The following is a 27085-nucleotide window of genomic DNA, read 5'->3' as shown; positions in this document are numbered from 1 at the left end:
TTTCAACCTAATTGGCTATATTGTTATATGCTCCGATATTTTGTTGTTGGACATTTCTAACAACTTCGTCTTCATCATGATTTCTATCCACCAAAGTTAACTAAATGTTGACCACATTAAATGTGCCTGTCGAAATTACAGGCTAACAACCAGTAACATTATGCAATCAAAAATAGGTTTACTCCTAAAATCTCGCTCGGCTGCAAACAAACTAAATTGCAAAACCCCATTTATCTTTTATTATTTTTATTTACTCTATTGTTCTCAAATAAGTAACGTGAATTTTCTAGTTAAACGACAACCCCTGTGAATACGGTACTACTTACACTTTATTACTTATTAAACGATTTGTGTGCACTTGCCTAAATTAGACCATCAACATTCAAGCCTCCACTGTATTTTTGGAACATATGTTACAATGTATTAGAAAAGGTCAGTTTCAGCTTAATGTTATTAAATCGAAATTATAGAGAAAAAGATCATTTTTTATTCAACTGTAAAGCTTCACTATTCAAACTTGTAAGTTCGGGTAGACAAAAAAGAAGAGATAGTGTATAGAATCTGAAAGGGTATCGTATACACTATACTAGAAAATCTCATAGTCAGTGGGGACTAGACTAGCAAAATTAGGGTAAACTAGTATAACTTCTTTACGCCGTCTTGTCTATCTAGTAACTCCTTCATTTAATAGTTGAGAAGCAAGAACAATAATCCAATTTCTTATTGTATCAAATATTTTGATACATACTTCAGAATTCAGATCATCAGATAAGAACATCTTCTCAAGGTTGAGAAAGAGCAAAAATTTCAAAGATTCACAATTCAAACCCCTTTTGTCAGGGTTTAGTACCGTTTATTGTTTCTTTTTTTGATATTTAGGTATAGTGCTATTTTTTGCCATTAAAGAAAAATTAGCTCACAAAAAAATTTCAAATCACCCTTGCATCGAACCACCATATGATCTAGTATTGTTTTTTTTTTTTTTTAATAAATGATCTAGTAATGTTTTGTAGTTTAGATATTATAAAAACATAATAGAACGTGATGGCATCCAATCCTTTGATTATCCTTCTAATAATTTAAATATGATGTTATTTTATCTTAAAAATACTCAAACCATGAAACTGAACGTAGAACATCTGTTTCATTCTGTTATATATAGTTACAACACATTAAATTAAGTTTTATTGAAAAGTAAATATTAATAATAAAAGACCTTCTTGTGTTGAGTTTCAACATAGAACTACACAACGATCTAATGATCCCAAGAAGAATCATAATCACGAAGATTGGAATCCGAGAAATAGTTACCAACATTTGGAAACTCCGTATTGAAGTTGATATCTTCTTGTAATGAAGAGTATGAGCAAATTCTGTCATTGCCTACTTGCTCCCCCAGGTTCCATAAATTGTCCGACCACATTGCACACGGTAAGGGGACATTACTAGGTTGTGAAGTAGAAGCACAATCTCTACCACTTTTATTTGGATGGATAGGCTCTGAGTCGTGAACATCTTTGGTAATATTACCATCTTTATTTGAATCCATTACAGACTGTGTCACAAAACTACAATGTTTCCTATTAAACCAAGGAGAATCAGGTGAAAAAGTTTGAGGTTGAGGTTTAATAACATCATGACCTTTCACATTTTCCTTTGGTATTTTCTCTTCTTTTATTTCTTCTCTTTCTAAAACAACCTTCTTCCTCAAATGTGTGTGCCAATAGTTTTTGACATCATTAGCTGTTCTAGCCGGAAGCCTTCCCGCAATCAATGACCATCTATATTATATTTATCCAATATATGAGTAAGTAAATTAATTGAAATATTATCTAAATAGGAAGAATTTAAAAGTACTCTCTCCCAATCTCCCAAAGTGAAAAACTCGCTTGAAAAGAAAAAACTGTTACAAAATTAATAACAAATTCTACTTTCCTTATAAAAAGCAATCCAATTAAATCCTCTAATTATTCCAACTTGCATCACTCTCAAGTCATTATCGCTCACTCTATATTTATGATATAGTGAATATAGGGAGAGGATTGTCTCAAGTGACATTAGAGACATGTTTATTTATAGCCTTTTATTTGGCATGAGAGAGAAAGAGAAAAAGGGAAAAGGAGAATTTAAGGGTGAGGGTTTCTCCACTTGAGACAGTTGTGGAAAAAACCTTAATACAATCTATTCCTATGAATATATCAATATTTAATAAGAGTGAGGATCATGCTAACAAGTCATGTATTTTCTTGGTCATAATCATAATCATACAAGTTTCTATATAAATATTGTTTTGGCAAAATTATCCATGGGTATCTACGAGTAAAATCCGTCACGGGCACGTGGAGGGTAGTTAAATGAGTATCCACATGTATAGTAAACGGGTATTTGACTACCAGTTATTATATGTATATGGATACATATTTGATTGTACCCATACCCGATAACAAATTAATTAAATTACTAAAATATATTCATATATATTATTACTTAAAGTTGTTACCTTATTGTTAGTAAAAGTTATAAGATTTTATGCCAATTATCATTGTCATGTTGATTATTTCGATTTTGATTTAGAGATTTATGCGTTTTTATTTCAGGAATTGGGAAGTCAAATGAAGTTATTGAAGTTTGGAATGTATATGAAATTTAAATGTTTATTTGGATGTTTTTATGCTTTTATTTTACTTCAAGAATTTGTATGGGTTATGCAAGAATCATGAATTTTCTATGGATTATGTATGATTTATAAAATTTTGAATGGATTATGTATGGATGTTTAAAAGTTAAAGTTTTTTGATAATTAAAAAAAATTATTCATTATACCAAAAAATAAATAAATTCAAAAATCTTTGAGTATCCATTGACATCCCTATAATGACTATTTAAGGATATATGCTATCATTCTTGAAGAGTAATTATCAAATCTATTAATTGGACTATCAACTATTTATATCCACATATAAAGTTTGTTATTATTGGGTATGAGAGTGTATAGGGAAATACGAAACCTGAATCTCATACTCCCTCCGGTCCTTAACATAAGAAACAATTGACTTTTTAGATTTATTGAATAATTAATGTATCTTGTTATAAATATAGATTAGATACATCATTTGTACAATGAACCTAAAACGTCAATTGTTTCTTATAATAAGGACCCGAGGGAGTATTAAATAAAGATAAGATAATATAAGCAATTTTAAAATTGTCCCTCATCCTCTCACAAGCCAATCTTATAAGAATGAGTTATTTTGAATAAAAAATCCAACTCATAATTAATTTATACAATAATATACATTTTAGCATAAATATATAATAATTAATTCTAGGTGAACTACAAAATGAGCTCACCACCTAGCTTGCATACACACACGAATTTTTATTTGTCATTGGAAACATTTTTTAGAGTAAATTTTACACCTCCTTTCATTAGGATATTGTTAAATTACACTACTCTTTCCTCTTATATCCAAATATACACCATCCTCCTAAGATACAAAGCACAATGGTAAAAGACTCTTGTATTCACACATGTCGCATAACATTCATGTGTGAGAGAGCTAGAGAGAGAGAGAGATGCAATAGCCTCGTTCCACCCTACCGGCGACATCATTCTCTAGAAGTGAAGTTTGTCAGATGGGGTGGGCCAATTGTTGGCGAGGCACAAACAGACTGAGGTAAGAAACAGACGTCAGAAAGCGATGGAACCGGTGGTGCAGGGACAATATAGACAACCGAAGAGCAACAAACACAGTGAATGGTTGGGAAGATGGTCGTGAGAAAGGTTACGATAGGATTAGTAGGTTTTCTAATCAATAACTGGGATATCTAGGGATCACGATTCCTCATTTATGGTTAGGTTTAAACAACGGTGAGACAGGTTAGTTTTTCGTCGCAATCATCGAAATTATCATTCAAGAAGGCTTTCATGCGTAAGTATGTACAAGAGAAGCAACGACTGAAATTATCATTCAAAAAGGCATTCAGGTAGGGTACTTTTCTAGTATCTGCTACTTACTATATTTCTAATATATCTGAACATCTACAATATGTTAAGTTGAGAAGGGGATTTGAGATTTATGGTATACTATGTGAAGTTTATCTCTCAAGGAATTGAAATGCTCGAGGTCAAATATTTCATTTTGCTAAATTTATCAAGGTTTGGGATATAAAGCTCTTAATAATGTCTATTATTGAGATAATAGGTTGTTTGCGAACGTTGTTAAATTTGATAGGTTTGTTAAAAATATTGGACGGAGGTTAGGATAGGGAGAGGTATTAGAGATATAGATTAGTAGCATATTAGTCCTAGTAGAGAGTAGTATAAATAACTTGTAACCACCCCATTAGAGGGAACTTTTCTCATTTTGTAATATTCCATTTCTATCAATACAAAGAGTTTGTTAGATTTCTCTCCTTCCTTCCATGGATGCCATGTTTCCTAACAAGAGGGAGAAAAAGTTAATAGTGTCGAGGAGCAAAAAATTGGAAGGGACGAGGTAGGGAAAAATTGAGGGAGGTGGGGAGGGGAGAGTTGGAGATGGTATTTTAAAGGAAAACATGTATTGGAGAGGGTGAAGGAGGAAGCATTAAGGAGTGACGAGGAATGGGAAAAGGTGAGGGAGGCAAAGGAGAGGGGAGGGATGGGTGTGGTGAATGGGGATAAGGTTGAAGTGGAGGTCGGAGCGAAGTTTATGGGGGAGGACTTATGTATGGAAAAGTCACAAGGAACGGAGACGGTATGTTTCAAGTATTTGCCTTTACATGAGGATATAGCTTGGTGTTCTAGAGCTTTGACAGCTAGAATTTGAAATGGTCTTTTTGTTCTAGTGCTACAACAAACTATCTTGGATGCTGGTTTTTTGAATTTGAAGATAATCTCCTTAGGAGGGAAAAATAAGTTTTTTCTATCTTATTGGTGATGTGGATTTGATGTACATTTCTAATGAAGTCGTTATTTTTTTGGTAATTTTTTGTAAGATTGTCGGCCTTGGTTGAGGGACTCTGTAGTTACTTATGACAGAGGTTCTTGAGTGATATGTTATGGTATTCTAATACATGCTTAGAATAGTTTTTTATTTCAGGAACTTGCATCATCACAAAGCATATTACTTACAATAGATGATCATATGTTCAATAAAGACAAGATGGATTATGCATGTTTGTTGATCTCTTTTTCTATTTTAAAAGAATTGAATTTGGATCGATGGGAGGATTTATCCTATTCGTATCATTGAGGATATTAAATTTTGTCTAGGTGATGATGCATGTTTGGTGGAGTACGAGGATGATCATAAGTTTGTGTGTTCAGAACCTATCTGTATGCAGGATGATGAACCCATTGTGGAAACTCTAGTGAAACAATTGAGAGACAATTGTAATAGTTAGGTTCATAAAGAGTCTGGGGGAGTAGTTGGCATGTTTTCTTCTGATCAAAACAATCACAAAATTCTCAATAAAGTGCTCGGTTCCAATGAGGCTCGAGGCTTGGAAAAAGATTTGAATTACTCAAGGAAAGAAAGTGTGTTAATTTTAAACTCAAATGGGGTTACTCATTCAGATAGTATATTGTGAGTGAAAATAAATTGGTGCCATCTGTGATTGATTTGAAAGAGGTGGATTGGTTTTGGGAAAAGGATAATAATGATTTGATTTGTTCTCTTAAGGGTATAAAAAAATTTAAGGTGAAATGAAAATCTTTGAAGGGATCCCTTGGGAAGAATGGAGGTATTTCTTTGTCAGCAGGATCTGGTTCATCGGCATCAACTAAAGATTGGAAATATTAGGTGGTTTTACGTGGAAGTAAAAAGGATGTGGAGGATGATGTTAGAGAGGATGGTAAGATTTTAGGCGTTCACTATGAGAATATCTTTCAAGTTTTGTCCATAGGAAGCAATGGTGGGGTAAAAGAAGCAAGATAGAGTAATGGGGGAGGAGGGGATGTTAAATGTGAGGAGGGAGGGTGATGATGTTTAGGTGGTCGGGTGTTGGGTTTTGATTATGAAGATTTTTCTTACAATGTTCGTTAGCTTGGGGGTGGGAGAAGAGGAGGGAGTTTGAGAGGTTGGTAAAGGAGAGGACAGCAATTGTGGTGTGTATTCAGGGACTAAGTTGGGGGAAGTGGATGAATTTTTTTGTAGGTCTTTATGGGGTATTACCTTTGTTGTATTTTCTTATAAGCCCTCGATAGGTGCGTCGGGAGGTATCTTAACGCTTTGGGATCACCTTGAGGTGGATGTTTGGGTGACTATGTGTATTGACAATTGATCGAGGATCAAGGGTCTACAGAAAAAGAAGGCTCTCTTATCACCTCTAATGAGAATTGTGGGGGTTGATCTCAACTTCTCTAATGTCCAAGGGGATCAAGATTTCAAACATAACAAAGAAGAATTCTTAATTCTTGGTAAAGTAATTCAATGGATAGCATGGAAGCTTGAGATTCGTAGATCTAGAGGCTCTGAAATTTCAAGAGGACTTGAAGATTGGTGGTAGTGTGGTTTCTCGGGATTGAAGATTAGGGAATTGACGAAATCTTCTATAATCATAACGATTTGTAGACATTTTTCATCATAGTGAGAGTCCTTGATAGAGGGGTTTTCTGTCAATAAGAGTGGATGTACCCTTAGCGAGGTTGAACAATGGGAACCATTTAAAATTGTGATGGAATAAGAAGGGTCTTGTACAATTCCTCTAAGGTTTAAATGATAACAAAGAAGTAAAGAACAATTGAACATACTAATATTTGTTCAAGTGTGAAAGATAATAGAATATATCGATCAAACATTGAACATGTAATAAAGCAAGAGAAACACAAGAAAAAGATGCCATTCAAAAGCTAAAGAGATCGTCAGATTCTGTAGACATGACTAGACTCAGAAGTTCCAGCATGACACAGAAGACCCCATTAGACTTTGAATACCTTCACACTTAAGAAGCATCTGAGGGACCTAGAATCCATGTCAGTTTTATCATCTTCAATAGCTGTCAGCATAGTTTTGTGTTCTTCTGACCACATGTAGAATCAAAAAAGGACTTCAAATGCAAAAAGAATGACAAAGGTGACAAAATCTATTCCTTGTGATCAATATAGATAGGAGGACAGAGGAGTAATTGTGCACATTAACACTATCATGGAAAAGGTTTCCTCGGATCACTTGACATTCTTGTTACTTGGGTAGCAGTGATGTGTTTCTAGATACTGCTCATTCATTATAATATTAAAGAATAGATTTAATATTATTGTCAACGTGAAAAGAACCTATAGGGTTACACATAATAGAACGGTCAAAATGAGGAAATATAAGTAAGATTATAAGATGGGTGCGCTTAAGAAATAACGTTAATCAGTTAGCAAAAGATAAATGCGTTAATGGGCTTATGGAAGCCCAGTAACATTTTCTGACTTACATAACACATAAGGAGTTCTATAAATAGAACCCTTGTGCTGAAGTCAGAGGTTATATGTTTCAGAAACCCTAATTATCCCAAAACCTCTTCTCGTTTGGCTAGCACCGGGAACCAGATGAGCACCATCCGTGTGGACGAGCAGAGGCTTTGCTTTTTGCTTTGTTTTGATCGCGACTTTTTATGCACTTCGAGAGGTAACATTCTTTCACCAATCATGTCAAATTCATAATGATCCAATGAAAGGAAATCGAAATTTTTATTCTGCTGCCTCTTTATGTAATCAATTTCCCTTTAGTGGTATCAGAGCCAATCGTGAAACCATGAATCAGATTATTTTGTTACTGCTTTATGTTTTAATTCGATTTAACATAATGAATGAAATTAAATAATTAAGAGAATTAAAATTGACATCTTATCATATTTTTGTGCATGGATTTTTGGTTTATTTGATGCTTCAAAAACCGTTTCTAGTAAAGCTTTGATATATCAATTATCCATATCGATAGGAGCCTGATTGATCGATCATAAACCCATATAATGATATCAATTACGTGTATGTGCATAGCTTTTCAATTTGTTTGAAGCTTCCGAAACCATATCTGATGAAGCATCAATATATTGATTATCCATATTGACATAAGTGTGTTAATAAATTATGTGTTACATTGGTATATGTGATATACTAGTTTTGAAGTGAATCGTTCATATCGAATTAGCTAACTCTGCGTAGTGTGCTGATCGGGAAGCGGAACCGCAGGCTAGCTCTGCGTAGTGTGATCAATTGTTGAATTTTAATTTAATTTATTTAATTATGAGGTGTAAATAATATTAATAATAACAATAATAAAAGTATGTTTGTTATTATTTTGTGTGAATGATTATGGTTTTAGTCCTTTTATTTTGTCTTTTGGATTTTGAAATACAGTTTGCGTTTCGAGCCTCTCTCTTAATTTCTTTTGTACATTCTCTTCTCATCCACTCCCTTGGGTGTAAAACGAGTTTCTTTTATATGTAATGTAATTAGAATACAATGAGGTAACAGGGCTCAAGACGGTAGATAGTCATGGACGTCTAGCTTGGAGAAGAAATATCGTTTCTAGGATTACTTTAGATTCTCTCATTGGCTTGAGAGAGTCATAGCGTTAGGAGGCCATAATCATGTCGCTTTTATTTTGTATAATTGTTATGTATGTTTGAATGAGTGGAGTACGAACATATATGAAATATAAATCGTGTGAGGTGATATCAAACTTAATAAAAATCCTTCAATTTAATATATTAAGTTTAATGCTTTCCAAAAGGATAGCACCCTTCATGACTAATAACGAATGTGTCGGTTTGCCTCCGTGAAGAAATTGTTCAATACTAATAAGTAGCGGTGCTGTAATCTCATTTACACAAGTGTTATTCTTTTGGGTTTAACTTAACTAAATTAATTTTTATAAGATTCTAATAAATTTAGAAGCAATAATTGGGAATTGTCTATATGATAGATTTGAGTAAGAGTTACTCACCTAATTGATTTGAAAGTTGTATAGAATAAAATTGGAAATGTTCCTACCTAAATTACCGAGTTTTAAGGGTTCAGCCCCCGCTGACTCAAAACTATGTTAAAAAAGGATTTCAACCTGCTAGAAAATCTTCCAACGAGACCAAATCAAATGTTTGAAGGTCATTTGATTTGAGTAAAATAGTGGGAGAATCTTTAATTGAAGGCCAATTTAAATATGTTATTTTCATGATACTTATTTTCTATATTTTAAAATTGTAGATGGCATCAAACACGTCAAACAATATTTTGTGATCAATCCTTTAGAAGGAAAAACTGTCTGAAACTATCATTTTACACTGGCACCGAAACATGAGAAAAAGTTGTATGTGCTTGATGAACCTATTCTCGAGGAGCCACCTGCTGGAGATCCTAGGGCTCAGAGGGATGCTTATCAGAAGCATCTCAATGATTTTGTGGAATTCTTTTGCATCATGTTGGCAACCATGACCCCCGAGCTTCAAAAATAGCACAAGAACATGGCTGTGTTCGATATGATCGAACACCTTAAGACTCTATATGAAGATCAAGCTAGGCATGGAAGGCCCTTTTCTCAACCAAGGTGCCCGAAGGAAGGTATGATCTCATGTACTCAGGATGATTGGGAATGTTGAAAACCTCGAGCGATTGGTGTAACGCCCTCTTTAATTATTTAATAATTTTTAAAGTTTAGAGTCCACTTTGATGATTTATGTGATTTTATATGATTATGTTAAGTATTGATATTTTATTTAAAGACTTATTTTATTATTTACTAGAATAAGATTTGAAAATAGAAATAAGATTAAGTTGTGGGGCTGTTTTGAGGATTTAGAGAATTTAGTGGATTAAGTGGAAATAAGATAAAATAGATGGGAGGAGATATAAATAGGAGAAGACCTAGTTTAGAAAAAGTAGTAGGTACGATCAGTTTTGGGAGAAAGGGAGAAAAGTCAAGAGAAGAGAGGAGAACCTTCAAGAGAGCTGTGATTCTCGATTTTACTAAGGTAAGGGTGAGACTAACTCTCAATGATTTTAGATTATATAACTTTTGATGTTGATTTAGCAAGAGGGTTGTGGTTCAATTGGGATTTGGGGTTTAGGTTTTGATTATAGATTTTTGAATTGAAAGCGTAGAAACCATGTTAATGATGAGAGATTGCATACAGATCATAGGTATAATCATATAGCAATGTTGTAATCAGTTTTGGGGATTGAATTGGGGAAAATTGGGACTTTTGGTGAAAAAATGCAGAATTAACGTAGTCTGGTCTGTCGCGATTCGCCATGGCGGAGAGATATTTCGCCTGGCGGATCATTCCAGTAGCTTTTCGCCATTTCCTCGCCAGTAGGTCGCCTGGCGAAACATCACAATAGGCACTCGCCTTGAGCTCGCCATTAGTTCGCCTAGCGAAATGTAGACTGCCCTATTTCGTGTTCTTGCATATTTTACACACATTTCTGTTTTGAATTGGCCTTTGGTGTAAACATGAAATTGTAGATAATTTTGTTAGCTTTCCAATGGCTTTGGTTTGACTTGAAAATGATATTTGGTTTTTGAGATATGATGAAAATACTCCAAGGAGGTCTTAGTGAAATTTTATGAAAATTCAGCATAACTGTTTCTAAGTTAATCCAAAACTTATGGGATAATTCCAACCCTCAAAACTAGAAGTACTATGAGTTCAATTAAAGTGTTTAAGAGTATTTAACCCATGTTGTGAGTTGATCTTGGGGTAGGAATGGAGGTTGAATATGATATTAATGATGATCTATGAAGCTGTATAATATGATTTGATGTTGTTAGTAATGTGATATATTTGTATATGCATTTTTTGAATTATATAAGATGTTTAATTTGATGTTAATTATCATTTGATATTGTTATATCTTGAGATGTTTACGTGCTGCCTATGTTGTTGTTGTCGGTTATGCGAAATAATTATATGCCTTATGTGGAAAATGTATGATGTTTAAGCCTTAATCTTATGTAACCCTAATTTCTTATCTAAATTCACCACTTTAACATGGATCAATCAGTATCAAACTGTGGAAACGAAAGTGGATGGTTTGATAATTGTTTATCCATCATCTCAAATATCAATTCATAAAACGAAAGTGGAGCTTTGATATTCGAACAAGTGAATTTAGACAAGGGTTTCAAAGGCAGCGAAATAGTCTTTGAAATCTTTGAGACATATAGTTTCGATCTAATAGGCTTGGTTGTTAGAGGAACCAAAATCTAATAGTAATCAAGTCAGCGAAATAGGCTTGGTTGCTAGAGGAACAAAAGAGAAACTGTCTTGAGAAATTAGGTCTAACATAAAGTTATAAGCTTTTAGTTTGGTTTGTGAAGGACTTGTCATTTAGATGAACCAATAATCCCAAGGCTTTTATCTTTTCTTTTCTTTTATTTTCTTGTAATTAAAAATCCAAACCTTTCTACCTTATAAATCTTCAGTCTAATCATTATCTAAAGTTAATTGAATTCATAACTCCTGTCGGAACGATACTCATCTTTTTACTACTTCAGTAAGACCGCGCACTTGCGGTTTTATCCCATCATTTATCATTCTTTTGTAGGCGGTGCCTGTGTTCCGCAATCCATACAGCATGACGTTGTACATGTAGTTAGCAACTTCGATCATAAACATCGTGTGTTTTATGTCATCCTTGTCCATGGGGATCTGGTTGTAACTGAAGAAGGCATCCACGAAAGGTAATAGCTTTTATCCTGATAAATTATCCGTCAACTTGTCGATGTTTGGGAGCGGGTAAGCGTCCTTCGGGCAAGCTTTGTTTAAGTCCATGTAGTCGACACAAATCCACTACTTTCTACTTGCTTTCTTTATAAGGACTACATTGAAGAGCCATTGTGTATAATTGATTTCGGAAATGAATTTGGCTTGAAGCAAGCCTTCGACTATTTCTTAGGCATCTTGTGCTTTAACCAGGGAGTAGTGGTTGTTGGAACCAAATGTGTTTAACATTATCCTTTAAAAGTTTTGATAATAACAAGGTATTAAAAAATGACAATTGGATATGCTAATATTTTTTCAAGTGTACAGGACCTTAGACAAAAATTTGACATCTTAAAAAGGTTCTGAAAGAACAAAAGAGAGCAAATGAATCAACAAATAGGAAGCTTGAAGCATCTGAAGAGAAGCGCTCCTGAAGACAAAAGTGCTACTAAAGTGATGACGTCATCAGAAGTATCTCATCAGAAGCAAGGACACCAGAAGCTGAAGTTCATCAGGAGATGCAAGACTTAAAGCTTGAAAGGTTGTTAAATGAATTTAATTTTGTCTAAACATTGCAGAAGACTGGAAGAGTGAAGCAACGGCTATTTTGAAATGATATTAAGGCATTGGATGCTTGTTCTTCAAAGAGCGTTGACAAAGTACAATTGTACGAAGTGTGCAACCACTACCTCCACTACTTTGTTTTTTTCTTCTGCTACAAGACAAGAAAAACAGCTCTGCCTACAATGATGTTCCCTCTCAATGGGAATGGATTTGAAATTGATCCTTCGGACGACAATAACCATATCAGGCAAAAGATCATTGGTGATTGATCAAAGCTTCAAACGACTCTATTTTGATGTGCTGGCAATTCACAACGTCTCTTTCACACCTCTATATAAGGAGTGAAGACTTAGAGAATGGCAAGGACTCAACAACAATTTACAAGTGCCAAAACTCTACTGAAATTGTTATGCATTCAAATGTTCACTTAGAATTTCTTATCAACTTTCATATCTTAGAAATTCTAGAGTCTTAAGAGTCTGTATCTGATTTGTATTGTATACACCATTGATTGTATATCAAGTGTTCAACCTCAAACATTTTTCTGTGTAATTCTGTTTGAATTAGAAGTCTCTTGCAGTTGTGCTTGAGCATCATAAGTCTCTTGATTGTGTTCAGGAGCATAGCAAGTCTCCTGTAGTTGTGCTTGAGCATTTGAAGTCTTTTGCTTGGTTTGGCAGTGAACAGTTGTAATCAGATATTACTTTTTTAGTGAACTATCCTTGGAAGTGCAAGGGGGACAAGACTGACTTCCGGTTTGTGGAAGGAACTTATATAATTGCTTTGTGTCTTTCTTCTCTCTCTCTCTCTCTCTCTCTCTCTCTCTTCTTTATCCACTGCAAGTTAGTCCTGAACATCACTTCAGAAGTAGAACTCTATCTGCTTATGATCAGTGTTTTCAGCTTAGGAGAAAACGAAGAAAAAGTTAATACAATTCAACACCCCCTTCTTGTGTTTTTCTCACCTTCGGTGGCGCCTCTTCTAACTTACGAACTTTGCTTCCAGGTTCACATTTAGTTTGTGGCATGCGATGCTGGGGTCCGTTTCAAGCATTTCATATGGAGATCAAGAAAAGACATCCATGTTGGCTCGGAGGCGCTCGATGAGATCCTCTTCGACTTGAAGTGGCTAGTTCGGCCCAATCTTCAACTTCTTTGTCGGGTTATCGTCTAGTTGGAAAAATTCAAACTCCCCATCGGGTGTGGGGCACCTGAAGGGAAGCTTTGCTTCCAAGGGAAATGGCATATCTTGTTCTTTTTCGTTTCTTGGGTGTTTCTTCTACTGGCGGGTGAGTAGAGGTTGTGACTTATTTGAATTATTTATGAGGAGTTGTGACTTATTTTATTGTTTAATTAAATAATTCAAAGAGGGCGTAACACCTCTACTCGCCCGTGGGGTTGTGACTTATTTTATTGTTTAATAAAATAAGATTTGAAAATAAAATAATTATTGAGTTTAGGGGTTGTTTTGAGATTTTAGAGAGTTTTGGGGGAGAAAGAGAAATAAGATAAGATAGATGGAGGTGATATAAATAGGATAAACCTAGTTAGATTGATGTAGAAACTGTTCCTAGACCTTAGATAATGTGTAGGATGAATTCTGGAATCAATGTTAGGCTTAAAACCATGAGAAATAGTGAATTTTCGTGAAAACTGCACTTCTGCCCGAACCAACATTCATCGCTCGCCTCCCGAGCTATGATCCTCGCCATAGCGAGTGATGAACTTCATCGCTCGCCACGCGAGCAACTTTTACCCGCCTCGCGAGTTGCACGTCGCAGCACGCCATAGCGAACTGATGAACTCGCCATAGTGAGCATGACCAGAGAGCTTTTCAGATTTCGTAATTTTTACTTTTGAGTTGATCCTTAGAAGTTTTTGAGTGCCTGAACATGTCTAATAATGATTAGGAAAGATTGGAGAATGAGATTGAACCTGGAGAGACTTTAGAATGAATTTTGTGAACTTGACCTGAACTCGCCATGGCGAGCAGAGGCTCTTGCCTCGGGAGTACTTGTGTTATAGACTGTCTTGTTTAGGTTAAATGTGATCCTTGTCGCACGAGTTGATGTGAGTTGATCTTAGAGGTTAGAAACTAAGTTGTTCTCTTGTTGTTGTTGTTCAATTAAGACTAATGCCTATGGTTTGCATACTGCCTATGTTGTTGTTTGTTGTTTAACTAAGCTGCATGAATCGGTCTAAGTTGATGATGATGATGTTCTAAATTATTGGACTTATAAGATGATGTTGTTTTAAGTTGTTAAGATGTTGTGTCCATGCATTAGCATTCATTGTTGGGGGCTTGATGCCCTGGAGCCCTTGCTCACCACGTTGGGGGCTTGATGCCCTGAAGGTATATTAATACTTATTACATTGAGGGCTTGATGCCCTAGATTGGTACCACATGCATATAAGAGGTCTAAGCTGCATAGTCGCATTTGTCGAGTCAAGGATGATAAGTTGTGAAGTTGTGATTGTTTATATGAACTATGAATGAAGTGATAAATGATACATTATTATCTATGATGAATATTATGATAATTTCTTGTTGTTAAATATAATTTTTGAATTATATGGTTAATATTATTGTTTTGTGAAATCTCACTCCTTCTGCTTGGAAATGTTGCTCTTCGTATGAGTAACTTGCAGGTGATCAAGTTTAAGTAGCTAGAGTTGCTGTCGTGTGTGGTTATCCCTCACTGTGTCCTTTTAGGTGCTCTGATACGTAACGGGATGGGATCTTTTGTGCCTATTTCTTGTTCCTTTACGTATTTGATTTATGATTAAGTTGTTTGACTGAATTTATGAAATGTTTTGATGAGGTCTGCGTGCCAAGACTTTATTTATGATGATGAATTTATCCGCTGCAATGTTTTGGAATTTGATTTACGTTGAAGGATAATTAGTTAATTATCTTATTTATGATTTTTGAAGTGTAGCATTCCGTTTATATGATGAATACTCTGATTATATGTTTGAAATTTTTAAGTTGGGAAAACGGGGTGTTACAAGAGGCTCCCGCCTCGCGAGTACTTGTGTTACAAAATGCCTTGTCTAAGTTAAATGCGATCTTTGTCGCACGAGTTGATGTGACTTGCTCTTAGAGGTTAGAAACTAAGTTGTTTATCTTGTTGTTGTTGTTTCAGTAAGCCTCAATTAATATGATCTAATGTTGTTGTTAATGTTATATAATTGTATATACATTATATGAATTATGTTAATATTTGAGATGTTGTTGATTTGCATTCGATATTATTATATCATGATGATTTGCATACTGCCTATGTTGCTGTTTGTTATTTAACTAAGCTGCATGAGTCGGTCTAAGTTGATGATGATGATGTTCCAAATTATTGGATATATAAGAGGTTGTTTTTTATAAGAAGTTAAGTTGTTGTGTCCATGCATTAGCATTCATTGTTGGGAGCTTGATGCCCTGGAGCCTTTGCTCACTGATGCCCTGGAGCCTTTGCTCACCACGTTGGGGGCTTGATGCCCTGGAAGTATATTAATACTTATTACGTTGAGGGCCTGATGCCTTGGATTGGTACCACATGCATATAAGAGGTCTAAGTTGCATAGTCACATTTGTCGAGTCAAAGATGTTAAGTTGCCAAGTTGTTGAACTTGTGATTCCCTTTATGAATTATTGATGAAGTGATTAATGATATATTATTATCTATGATGAATATGATGATGTTTTCATGTTGTTAAATATAATTGCTGAATTATATGTTTAATATTATTGTTTTGTGAAATCTCACCCCTTCTGCTTGGAAATGTTGCTCTTCGTATGAGTAACTTGCAGGTGATCGAGAGTAGTTGTCGTTGCTTTGCTGTCGTGAGTGATTATCCCTCACTGTGTCCTTTTAGGTGCTCTGATACGTAACGGGATGGGATCTTTTGTGGCTATTTCTTATTCCTTTACGTATTTGTTTTATGATTTTATGATTATGTTGTTTAACTGAATCTATGAGATGTTTTGATGAGGCCTGCGTGCCAAGACTTAATTATGTTGATGAACTAAATCCGCTGCAATGTTTTTGGAATTGATTTATGTTGGAGGATAATTAGTTAATTATCTCATTTATGAATTTAGAAGTGTAGCATTCCATTTATGTGTTGATTACTCTGATAAATGTTTTTGAAATTTTTAAGTTGGGAAAACGAGGTGTTACATCTCTTCTTTGCTACTTTCAAGGTTGGTGCCGTTGTCTGGACCGCCATTAGCTCGACTATCTTTCTTTTGACCGTGCCCTTCGAGTAGCTTCCTGAAGGGGTGAATCCGCCCATTATTTCTCTGAGGAATATTCAATCTCTCTTTCCCTCATCTTCATTATTGCTATCGTCGTTCATTCTTACTCCTGTGATGGTGTCCCGGGCCTTCCTTGGAGGAGATTTTCCCCGCTTTGAAGAGTGATTCTTCTTCGGGGAAACCATTTGGCGCCCGTCTCGTCTCTTGCCTCCTTTCTCGGTGAAGCGGTCTAGCTTCACTTTCTTTATCAATTCTTCGATTGCATCCCGAAGTAGGTGGAAATCTTCTGTATCGTGGCCACGACTCTGATGGTAGCAGCAGTACTTCGTACTATCAGTCCTCGATGACTCTCTCAGCAGTTGCGGTGCATTAATGCATGCCTCCTTGAATTTTGTGTAGTTCGTAAAACGGGTGCACTGATTTTTTGTCTTTCCGTTGTCGTGGAGACGCTTGTCATCGCCGCTCTTGCCGGATTGTTTGTTTTTTAACGTCTTTTCTGCGAGCCTCTTCTTATCGTAGTTAATGTAAGCCTGGATGCGTGTCAGCAGGTCACTCATGTCTCTTGACGCCCAGAACCCTAACTCCTCTTTGAACTTGCAGTAATCACGGAGGTTGGTTTCAAAACTAAAGCACTTCAAGATGTCTTGGGCACCCTACCCTTACATGCGCACTCGACTGAATTGCTCGACGTACTCCTTAAGGGTTTCTTTCTTGTCTTGCTCGCATTAAAGTAGGAAGTGAATTCGTCGCATAGTTCTTTCCAGGATTTGATAGAGTCGTCTTCCAGTCCCTTGAACCAAGTCATGGCAGCGTGCGCCTATCAGTGTCAAAATGAAATGCTTGCATTTCACCACGCCTCGTGCCTAGTTGTAATCGATGATGGTATCTAGGTGTTCCACATGTTCGTCTGGATTTATGGCGTCGTTGTAGGTCTCCAACTTTGGTTGTTTTGCGAAAACGTGGGGAATAATATATTTTGTTATCTTCCGGGTAAAAGGTCCTCTACGGCTATTCCTGTGGTGGCGCTATGAAGAATAATCCTTTTTTTTTTTCGGCGGCTCTAGCATGGGGGAGAATCATTCCCTTCATGGCGGTCTAATGGTTTACCGCAATGATTACGACGAGGAGAGGAACTGCTACTTCCTTTGTCTGAGTGATTGGGAGGCTTCATGCCGCGTTTTCAAAGGTATTTTTGGATGGAGGCAAAATCATCCACTGTCAGCGGTGTTGAGTGATGCTTGTTCCATTATTCTTCTACGATTTGTGTGGCGAATTCCTTCGAAATCTTTCCTTGATTCTTTTTTACGCGTTCGAGTCTATAAATTTGTTGTTGGAGTAAGTTCACCAGGTTTGTCAAGATTTTATTAGTCTCTTGTGGCGGAGGAACTAGAGGAGACGGTGGAGGCAGAGGAACATCCTCCGTGTGTAGAAGATGTGGAGGGAGGATCATCTTGTTCGTCGCTGCAGTAGTACGAGCGTCGAAGATCGTTAAGACTACATTGTTTAAGTTATTTGTTTTTTATGATGTTCCTTAGCTTAGGTTTGCTTAGTTTTTCGTTTTGATGTTTGTCTTATAGCTAACATGTAAAAAGCACCATGGAATCTATGTGTTTTGGTCTTGTTGTTTTGTGTCCTTTAAAAAAAGTGTCAGAAATCATTTTGGATCAGTTCGAATCGACTCAATATAGTCTGAATCGATTCAATGAAGTCTCTGTCTTCTTGTAAATCGATTCACATATGCTTGAATCGATTCATGTATGAATCATCTCTTTTATGTTTGAATCATCTCACACAACTCTCTGACTTGCACTTGAATCGATTTATAAGAAATTTGAATCGCATCAATCTTCATCCTAGGTTCACTTGAATCGACTCAATTGTGTTTTGAATCGTTTCATCCTTCACGCTTCTCTGGTCTGATTTTTTTTTATGTCTGAATCTATTCAAGCATTTAGTGAATCGATTTAATCTGTTAATGTTGTATGGAAATTGGGTCTTTTCACCCTTTACTATATATACACTTTTCTTCACATCTCCAAATTTATTGAATCATTTGCATCTATTCTCTCTAGGTCTCAAAAACCCATTGTTCATATATTCTTCAAGATTAAACACTTTTTATTAGAATCACTTTGTTGTTTGAGTGTATAGATTCTCTAGGGTGGTAAAAGGGATTGTAAGTTGGTTTTCTCAAGAAGATTGATTAGGCTTAATCGAGGCTTTAAATGAAGGGAATAATCTCATTCCACTTCCAAAAGGACTTGGGGATCTTTCTAACCGTTCTTGAAGTCGAAGGGGGTTCGTTTTTCGGACGTAGCATTGAAGACTCGAGTGAAGAGTTCGAAGGAGTGCACGGATAATTCAAGGATCTGAAGATTCAAGAAGCACCAAATTCAAGGGATACTTGAATTTTGGGGGAGTGTTTTACTTAGGAGTTGAAGAATTAGGGCTTTAATTTGAAGGAACTCTTGTAAACATCGTAATCAACATTTGTTACGTAGTGGATAACTTTGGTTAAGGTGTACTTCATCAAGTAGAGTAGACGTAGCCCTAAGCGAGGACGAAAAAGGGTGAACTACTATAAACACCAGTGTTCTCTCTCTTTCCCTATCCTTTTTACTTTTTGATATTGCTTGTGATTAATTGAATAATTGATAGGTTAATTGCAAGTGGTCATCTAACTTGTTTTTCATTGAAAATTAACCTAACTCTTTGAGTTCGCTTTTACACAATTTTCCTAGATCAATTGATTGCAAAGTCTTTTCAATTCTTCAGTTACACTTGGATTGTGTTTTTTATTTGATAGCATAGTAATTTTGTTCACATAGGGTTGGTTTGAAATTGTGTATTGTTTTGTACCTTGTTCAAGGTTTATTAATATTTGATTGTATAAAAAGATTTGTATCGTGAATCTCTCAATTCTAAGATAAAATCTTATTCCACATATATTTTCTTCTTGTTGATTCATTGATTGTGATTTTTCGAGCAAAATTCCAATAGTCAATTTCATTAAAATTCGTTTTTATCAAATCTCTAGAAAATCTTTTAAAAAGCTATTCACACCCCTCTAGCTTGTTAACTATCTAGCCATATACACCAACAAATCGTGTCATTTTCTTTTGGATTCACCGGTTTGAGAATCGGAACCGTTAAATCTTGGAGGATTTAAGTCGCAAGACGTGATTCTTGCACGCTGAAGGAGAAACTGGTGGTGGTTCTCCTACGAGTTCCGACCATTACTTCGGAGAATGGAGTTCCGACCATTACTTCGGAGAATGGAGTAGTAAATCGTGGTGGTTCTCCTACGTGTAACTGAAAACGGTTATGGCAGAGGAGCGCATAAGAAAATGTTTACGGTGGACGTTCGTTGGACCGTGGCGGTTAGTGAATGAACCTCTCCTTCTAGCACCAAATGATATGAACGGTGAGGATGGGTGAGTAGCATCGGTGGCGGGAAATGCTTCGATGTGATGATGACAGTTTCCGACACAGCGGTGATGATTTTCGCGGTGGGACAAAAGGTTCCTGCAGGCACGTTACCACTTCAACGCTCAAGTTAGTAATGGAACTGAGAAAGAGTGCGTAGAAAGTGTTGTGAAAAGTGAATCATACCTTCAGGGTGAAGCAACGTCACCCTTATATAGGCACGCGTTTGGAATATCTACCTCCGAGTTTTGCGGCGTGTGATTAGGGACGGTTAGAGGACACATGTAGAGTGATCCTTGTAACGCCCTCTTTGAATTATTAGATTTATTTAATTATTTAATTGAGTCTAAAATTTATTAAGAAGAGTTTAAAACATATTTATTTGATTATGTGATTTATTAAGTGGCTTATGTTGTTATTTAATAGATTAAGATTTGAAAATAGAAATAAGATTGAGTTGAGAGTTTGTTATGAGATTTTAGAGAGTTTTGGGGGAGAAAGAGAAATAAGATAAAATAGAAAAAGGGTTATAAATAGGAGAAACCTAGTTTAGAAAAAACATAACGTACGATCAATTTTGGAGAAAAGGGAGAAAAAGCCGAGAGGAGGGGGAAGACCTAGGAGTGCTGCGATTTTCATCTATAAGGTAAGGGTGGGACTAACATTCAATAATCTTAAGTCATTGATTCTGAAAATTGGATTTAACATGTTGTAGGTTTTAGTTTTTGAGAATTTAGAAATTAGGGTTAAAAGTGATTATTTGATGATTTTCTAAAATAATGTTTTGGGTCAAATTTTATATGGTTTCGAGTCTCTTTTGATGTATATAAATGTTTAGACAAACTTTGGGATCAAATTTGGGCATAGGGAAGTTAAAATTGGGATTTTGGGGTGAAAAGTGTGTTTTTCCCGAGTTGCTCTCTGACAGCATGTCCTGTTTCATGTTCTTGCGTCTTTTTCACACGTTTCTGTTTTGAGTTAGCCTTTAGTGTAAACATGAAAGTTGTAGATAATTGTGTTAGCTTTCCAGTGGTGTCAGTTTCACTTGAAAATGATTTTCGGTTTATGAGTTATGGTCAAATTACTGCACGTAGGTCACAGTGAATTTTTATGAATTTCAGCACAACTTTGTCCGAATTGAAATGAAAACTGGTATTGATTGGTACATAATTGGTCTTAGGTATAAACACGAAAGTTGTAGGTATGGATGTTAGCTTTCTAGTGCCGTTGGTTTGACTTCAAAAGGATTTATAGAACTTGAGTTATGGTCAAATTACTGAACGTAGGTCACAGTGAATAATTGATTATGATTGATGAATTAGTATATGTATGTGTATGTTTGTGAATATGATATTGTCCATGATTGATGAAGTGTTATATGTATATATGATGTTTTAAGATGTTGATTATTATTTGATGTTGTTATACTGTGATATAATTGTATATGCATTACTTGAATTATATGTGAATAATTGAGACGTTGTTGACTTGCATTTGATATTATTATGTCATGCTGTTTTTGTATACTGTTGTGTTGCTGTTGTTATTTAACTAAGCTGCATGAGTCGGTCTAAGTTGATTAAAATGATGAAGTTCCAAATTATTGGATTATATAAGAGGTTGTCGATTAAGATGTTTAAGAGGTCGAGTCCATGCATTAGCATTCAGCGATTGGGGCTTGATGCTCCGGAAGTATAATAATACTCAAATAGCGATTGGGGCTTGATGCTCCGGTAGTATAATAATACTCAAATAGCGATTGGGACTTGATGCCCCGTATTGGTACCACATGCATGATTAGAAGATTAAGTTGCATAGTCAAGAGGTTAAGTTGTCAAGTTATCAAGTTGTCGAGTTGTTAAGTTGTTAAATCATGAAATTGTTTAAAGCTGTGATTCTTTATATGAACTATTAAAGAAGTGAATTATGATATATTATTATCTATGATGAATATTATGATGATTACATGATGTTGTCTATGAGTTGTTAAATATGATTGATGATGCTTATGTTGTTAAATGTAATTGATGAATTATATGCTTAATATTATTGTTTGTGATATCTCACCCCTTCTGTTTGCCCACCATGGGTAACTAACAGGTAACCAAGAATAGTTGATGTCGTGTGAGCTTTCCTTCTCGTGTGTCTTAGGTGCTCTGATACGTAACGGGATGGGAACTTTGTTATTGCTTTTCTATTCCTTACGTATTGTTTTTGAAGATTTATGGCTATGTTTTTAGATTGGATTTTTATGAGACATTTATGAAGAGGCCTTCGTGCCAAAGACTGTTTTAGTTATTGAAATAAATTCCGCTGCGAAGTATTAAAGATCTTGTATTTGAATTTTAAAGGATAAATAGTTATTTATTCAGTTTATGATTTTAAGAAAAGAATGTGACATTCCGTTTATGTTGAAAAACTCTGATTATTTATGCGAAATTTTTATGTTGGGAAAACGGGGTGTTACAATCCTCAGTGGGGGCACGTTCTATCTGGCTTGGTGCATTTAAGCTGGTGTGTTCCTTCAGGCGCGGAGCTTTAAGGTGGTGTAAGTTAGGCCACGTGTCAACATATGATTGGTCTTCGGACCGGTCTAGAACAATTTTTCAATTTGAATGTGTGTGTACTGATTGTTGAATTATACTATAAGCTTTATTATTTGAACTTCTGACTTTACCTCTGAATCTTAGTTTATATTCATTGTACTAGGGGTTGCCAATTGGTGGGGATCCTATAAAGCTTCAGTTTTGGCATCCTTTGGTACGGGTAAGGAGATTGAATGAGTTTAAATCTTTACTTGGAAAATGGGTGTGGAGGATTTTGGAGGAACGGGGAAGTTAGTTGTATATGTGCTTAGGGAGAAATATGGTGAGAAGAGGGGAGGTTATGCTTTGGCGGTGGAGGGGGTACGATATTGTGGAAAAACTTGAACCATATTAGAACGGGGGTTGGTATGTTAGATGACCTATGACTATTGGATAATAATATTAAAGGGTGGGGGATGGGGTGTCTACGTTTTTCTGGAAATATTCGTGTTTAGATGGTTTACCATTAGAACAAATTAACTAATATTGCAAAGATGTTCTTTTTTGGTTGGGAAGTTAATGGTGAGGCGTGGAAGTGGTGTAGGAGGTTGTTCACGTGGGAGGAGGGTATGGTGAGATTATGTGTGCATCAAATGTCCCATGTTGTTTGTAGGTTGGAGTGGCAGATCAACGGGTTTGGAAGTTTCGTGCTTAACAATAGTATACAGTCAAAAACTCTTCCAACAATTAGACTTCTGCTGAAGTTGTTGTTAATAAAAGGTTGAATCATGTGTCGTGGCATAAGGCAGTTAAGTTTAATATTTTTATTTGGCTTTTATTCTTAACTCGTCTAACAACTGTAACAGCCTGATTTTTTGGTAGATTTATTTTTAATTACTTTATTATGTGTTTTATGTGCATGTGTGTGATTATTCATCATTGGGTGCATTTTCATGGGTTTCCGTGTTAGAATGGTATTTTAGTTATTTTGGACTTAGGGGTATTTTGGTCATTTTGTGAGAATGGGTAAATTATAAGTTTGATGAGAATTACTTTAGTATTTGGTGAGAGCCATTAGTTTTACTGAGTTACTAGAGTAATAGTTAGTATTTTACCGTTTAAATTGAAATATTTATGTTAACCGTTATATGGAGTTTAAATTTAAATATTTATGTTAACTGTTATGTGGATTATGATGATGTAATACTTACCCCCAGTGGTTTTAACTGCCTACCTGTCTGTATGGATGGGTAGACGCTGTGCAGGAATAGTTGCTTGGTGAGTTCTTGTGCTTGGTGGATATCGGGAGCTATCTCCGGTATCGGTGTTTATAAAGTATAGGTTGGCTCTAATCTAGGCGTAGTTTGTCGGTCTAGATTATCTTTTCTTTGGATTTTCTTATGATTGGAGATATACCCATGTGTTGGGGTTTTGAGATTCATCTATATTGATGTAATAATTGATTCATGACATGTATATTTGGAGTACTCTGTTTTTTATTCCGCTGCGACTGTTGAGGATTATATGCATGCATGTTGATTTTGAATTTTGAATGATGACGTAGCATCTATTTCTTGAATAATTGTATTATTCGCATGTTTAATTGCTTTAATAGAAATAGGAGTGTTACAGCAACCACAGTGAACTTATTTAGGCGAAATAGTTTGGATCATTGTAAAACTTTGTACTAGGCCGAATGTGGCACAGTGGAGGATCGAGATAATTTGTTTTTTACTTGTGTTGTTTATGGCCAACTTTGGTGCTTGATTATTGGCTGGTGGGTATTTCGTCGGCTTTTCATTATTCTTTAATTGATCACTTTATTCAGTTTGGCAATCTAGGGGATTTTTCCAACACGTTTTGTTTGACTTTTAACATAATTTGGGTTTTAGTGCCATATATAATTTGGAAGGAACATAATAGAAGGATTTTTCATAATAGGAGGGGACAATTTATCTCCTTATCGGAAAAGGTTAAATCCTACTTGGAGGTTAAATTCTACTCAATTTTGATTATTCTACTTGGAGGTTGAATCCTTTGTCGTGGTTACAAGTTGTGTAGTGTTACATTCGTCGTCTTTGTACGACGTTGTATGTCTTTCTTTTTTTGTTATGATATTTGTTCGGTTCAAATTGTCAAATCAGTTTTGATCCAGTGTAGATCAAATCATGACTTTGGCGTTGTCCACGTTGCAGATTCGGTGACATGAGTATTCCGGACACTTGAATATGGTCATATATGTAGGCTTTTGTACTTTGTCGTTCAATGCTATTAACATGAATGTTGTGAGTTTTTTGTTTTTAGTGAATTTGCATTGTATTAATGTACTCTATCAATTTGAATGAATAAATATAATTTATTTTTGTTAAAAAAAAAACCACTTGAAAGAAGATTTTTTTTTTTACGATTAATATGAAGAAAAATACGCCTCATTTTTTATGTTTTTATGGACAAATATTGTGATAATTTTTTTATTATGGTCTTGATAACGTGATTAAGTTTGCAGATGAGATTTAAAAAGTTTGCAGATGAGATTTAAAAAGTTTACAACAAATATTCATTCAATATTTTTATAATATATACTAATTTTGAATCACAGTTTAAAAAATATAAATTCGTTTTTTTAAAGTTTAAATGTCAATTATAATTAAATTTAAATATTTTGTTATGAATTTTATAATTTGAAGTAAAAATTCACATATAAATAAGAATTACTTAATTGACTTTAGTTATTTACACATATTTTTATTTTATTTTGGATTGTTTCAAATTATATAATAGGGTTTAAAACTACATGTTAATGAAATTGTGAATAAAAAATAGCTAAAAATATGTATTAAAATTTTGATTATATTAAAATAAACCTAAAAAAATTATTGAGGGGGTAAAGCGTAGATTTTAACATAAGAGGGGAGGGGAATGTAATCCATGCTTTTCTCAAGGGGGGGGGGTGAAATATTTTTTAATATCTTTTGAATAAGAGGGAAGAGAAGTTTTTAACATATAAGAGGGAAGATAAGTGTAATTGAAGCATCTTTGAAGGAAGGGGAGTATAATTTACTCTAAATACAATTCAAAAGTTCATTAAACAATTGATATGTGTTTGAATGTATCTAAATACATAAGTTATTGATTTAATTGGAGCAATACATTGGCCATTAGAAAAATAATAAAACTAAAATGAGGTTGCAATTTAAAAAAAAAAAAAAACACCAAAAGAAAGCAAAACAAGAGCATAGAAAATCTTACCTGTTTTTTAGGAGTTTTTGTAACCTTAGGATCATATCAACTTCATCCTCAGAAAATCTTTCTTTGTTGATGGTTGGGTTTAAATAGTTAAACCACCTTAATCTACAACTTTTTCGACACCTATTTAATCCTGTCAAATACATATAACAAATATGTTAACAAAAATATTAAATAAACTTACAATCCAACTGTTAAATTTAAAAATTATATATCAAGTAAAATAATATTTAGCATTGTACTATGGACGAATCCATAATAAATCATTGTGTAACCTATTGAAACCAGATTTTTTCCAATAAAAGTTTAGATATGAAAAATGTCTATTAGAATAAAAGCGATGGGTGAACATTTTTCATAAAAATATGGAGAATGAAATTTTACTTCAAAAAGGAAGGAAAAATGAAATATTAGAGGAAGTAGTTGGGTGATTTTCTTCCAATTAACAATAGTTAAGGTTATAAATGGACTTGAACTAATATAACTATAAAAATTGTTATTTTCGACTAAATATTACATATATAGTCCTTAATTTTATTAGACAAATTTTTTTTACACTATTACTTTTCCCACACAAATAATTAGTTATGAATACCCCATCCCCGAGTGTAACATTCATGTAACATTACATCCATCTTGAGTGTAACTTTACAAAAAAAAAAATTAATTTGGGCAAATTTTTCATAGCCCAATAAATTTGATTAGCATTCAGTTTTTATTTGAATAAATTTTTATATATATGAGTGTATCCCTAGCTAAAATTTTATCCCAAAAGATAAGAAATCGTCAAGATATTTAATTATAAGAAAATTAAATATGGAGCTGTTGGGAGTCTTCACTGTGACTACCGTGTTGGAAGGTTTCAACTAATTTAACTGTTGATATCTGTTATTGTAAATGGTGAAGTCTTTTTGTGGTGAATTTTGCGGTGCACTGTGGGTTTGTTTTGAACTGAGTGTATTTTTCCGGCATGCAATGTGGTTTTTTTTTTGTTTTTTTGTTACAGCAATGTGGTTTTTTTCTGTTGTATATATATCTTTAGTTTGGAGAGCTATATATATATAAAAACCGAAAAAAATAGATAATACAAAGATGTTAAGAGTACCGAGAAAAGCTTTGATAGTTTTTTTTTTAATAAGGAAAAGCTTTTATAGTTGTTTGTTCAGTTTGAATAGTTATATGCCAAATACATAATAGAATAAGCATGATTCGTATATACCTGCTCTTCGAGGAACTAGATGCCATTTTCCTTGACCATACTTGTTAATGCATGCCTTGAGTAAGTTATCTTCTTCATTCGTCCAGGTACCTTTTTTCACGCCACTGGTATTATCCATAGGCGTCCTTCCACATATAAGCTTTCCTTAATTGTCTACACACAAATGTAGGCGTGA

At 34.7% G+C, this 27085-nt stretch overlaps 1 protein-coding gene across 1 annotated transcript; it reads right to left on the bottom strand.

Moving 5' to 3' along the window:
* Positions 1-1119: 1119 nt before the first annotated feature.
* LOC25479720 (transcription factor MYB1) lies at positions 1120-27085 on the bottom strand. Its single transcript, XM_013587847.2, has 3 exons — positions 26911-27085; positions 25695-25824; positions 1120-1781 (listed from the first exon to the last, which is right to left on the bottom strand). Exons 1-3 carry the CDS (start codon positions 27026-27028, stop codon positions 1256-1258), a joined length of 774 nt encoding a protein of 257 aa, XP_013443301.2. The 5' UTR covers positions 27029-27085; the 3' UTR covers positions 1120-1255.

The sequence above is a fragment of the Medicago truncatula genome, chromosome 7 (genome assembly GCF_003473485.1).
Source record: "Medicago truncatula cultivar Jemalong A17 chromosome 7, MtrunA17r5.0-ANR, whole genome shotgun sequence".
Lineage (NCBI taxonomy): Eukaryota > Viridiplantae > Streptophyta > Magnoliopsida > Fabales > Fabaceae > Medicago > Medicago truncatula.
The sequence above is the reverse complement of the archived record's forward strand: the minus strand, read 5'-3'. Positions and strand labels throughout refer to the sequence as shown.

Coding starts and splice junctions, on each gene's coding strand:
- LOC25479720 (XM_013587847.2), bottom strand. CDS start 27,028: ATGGATAATACCAGTGGCGTGAAAAAAGGTACCTGGACGAATGAAGAA. Junction 25,825..26,910: donor TCTAGTTCCTCGAAGAGCAG/GTATATACGAAT, acceptor TGTATTTGACAG/GATTAAATAGGTGTCGAAAA. Junction 1,782..25,694: donor CAAAAACTCCTAAAAAACAG/GTAAGATTTTCT, acceptor AATATAATATAG/ATGGTCATTGATTGCGGGAA.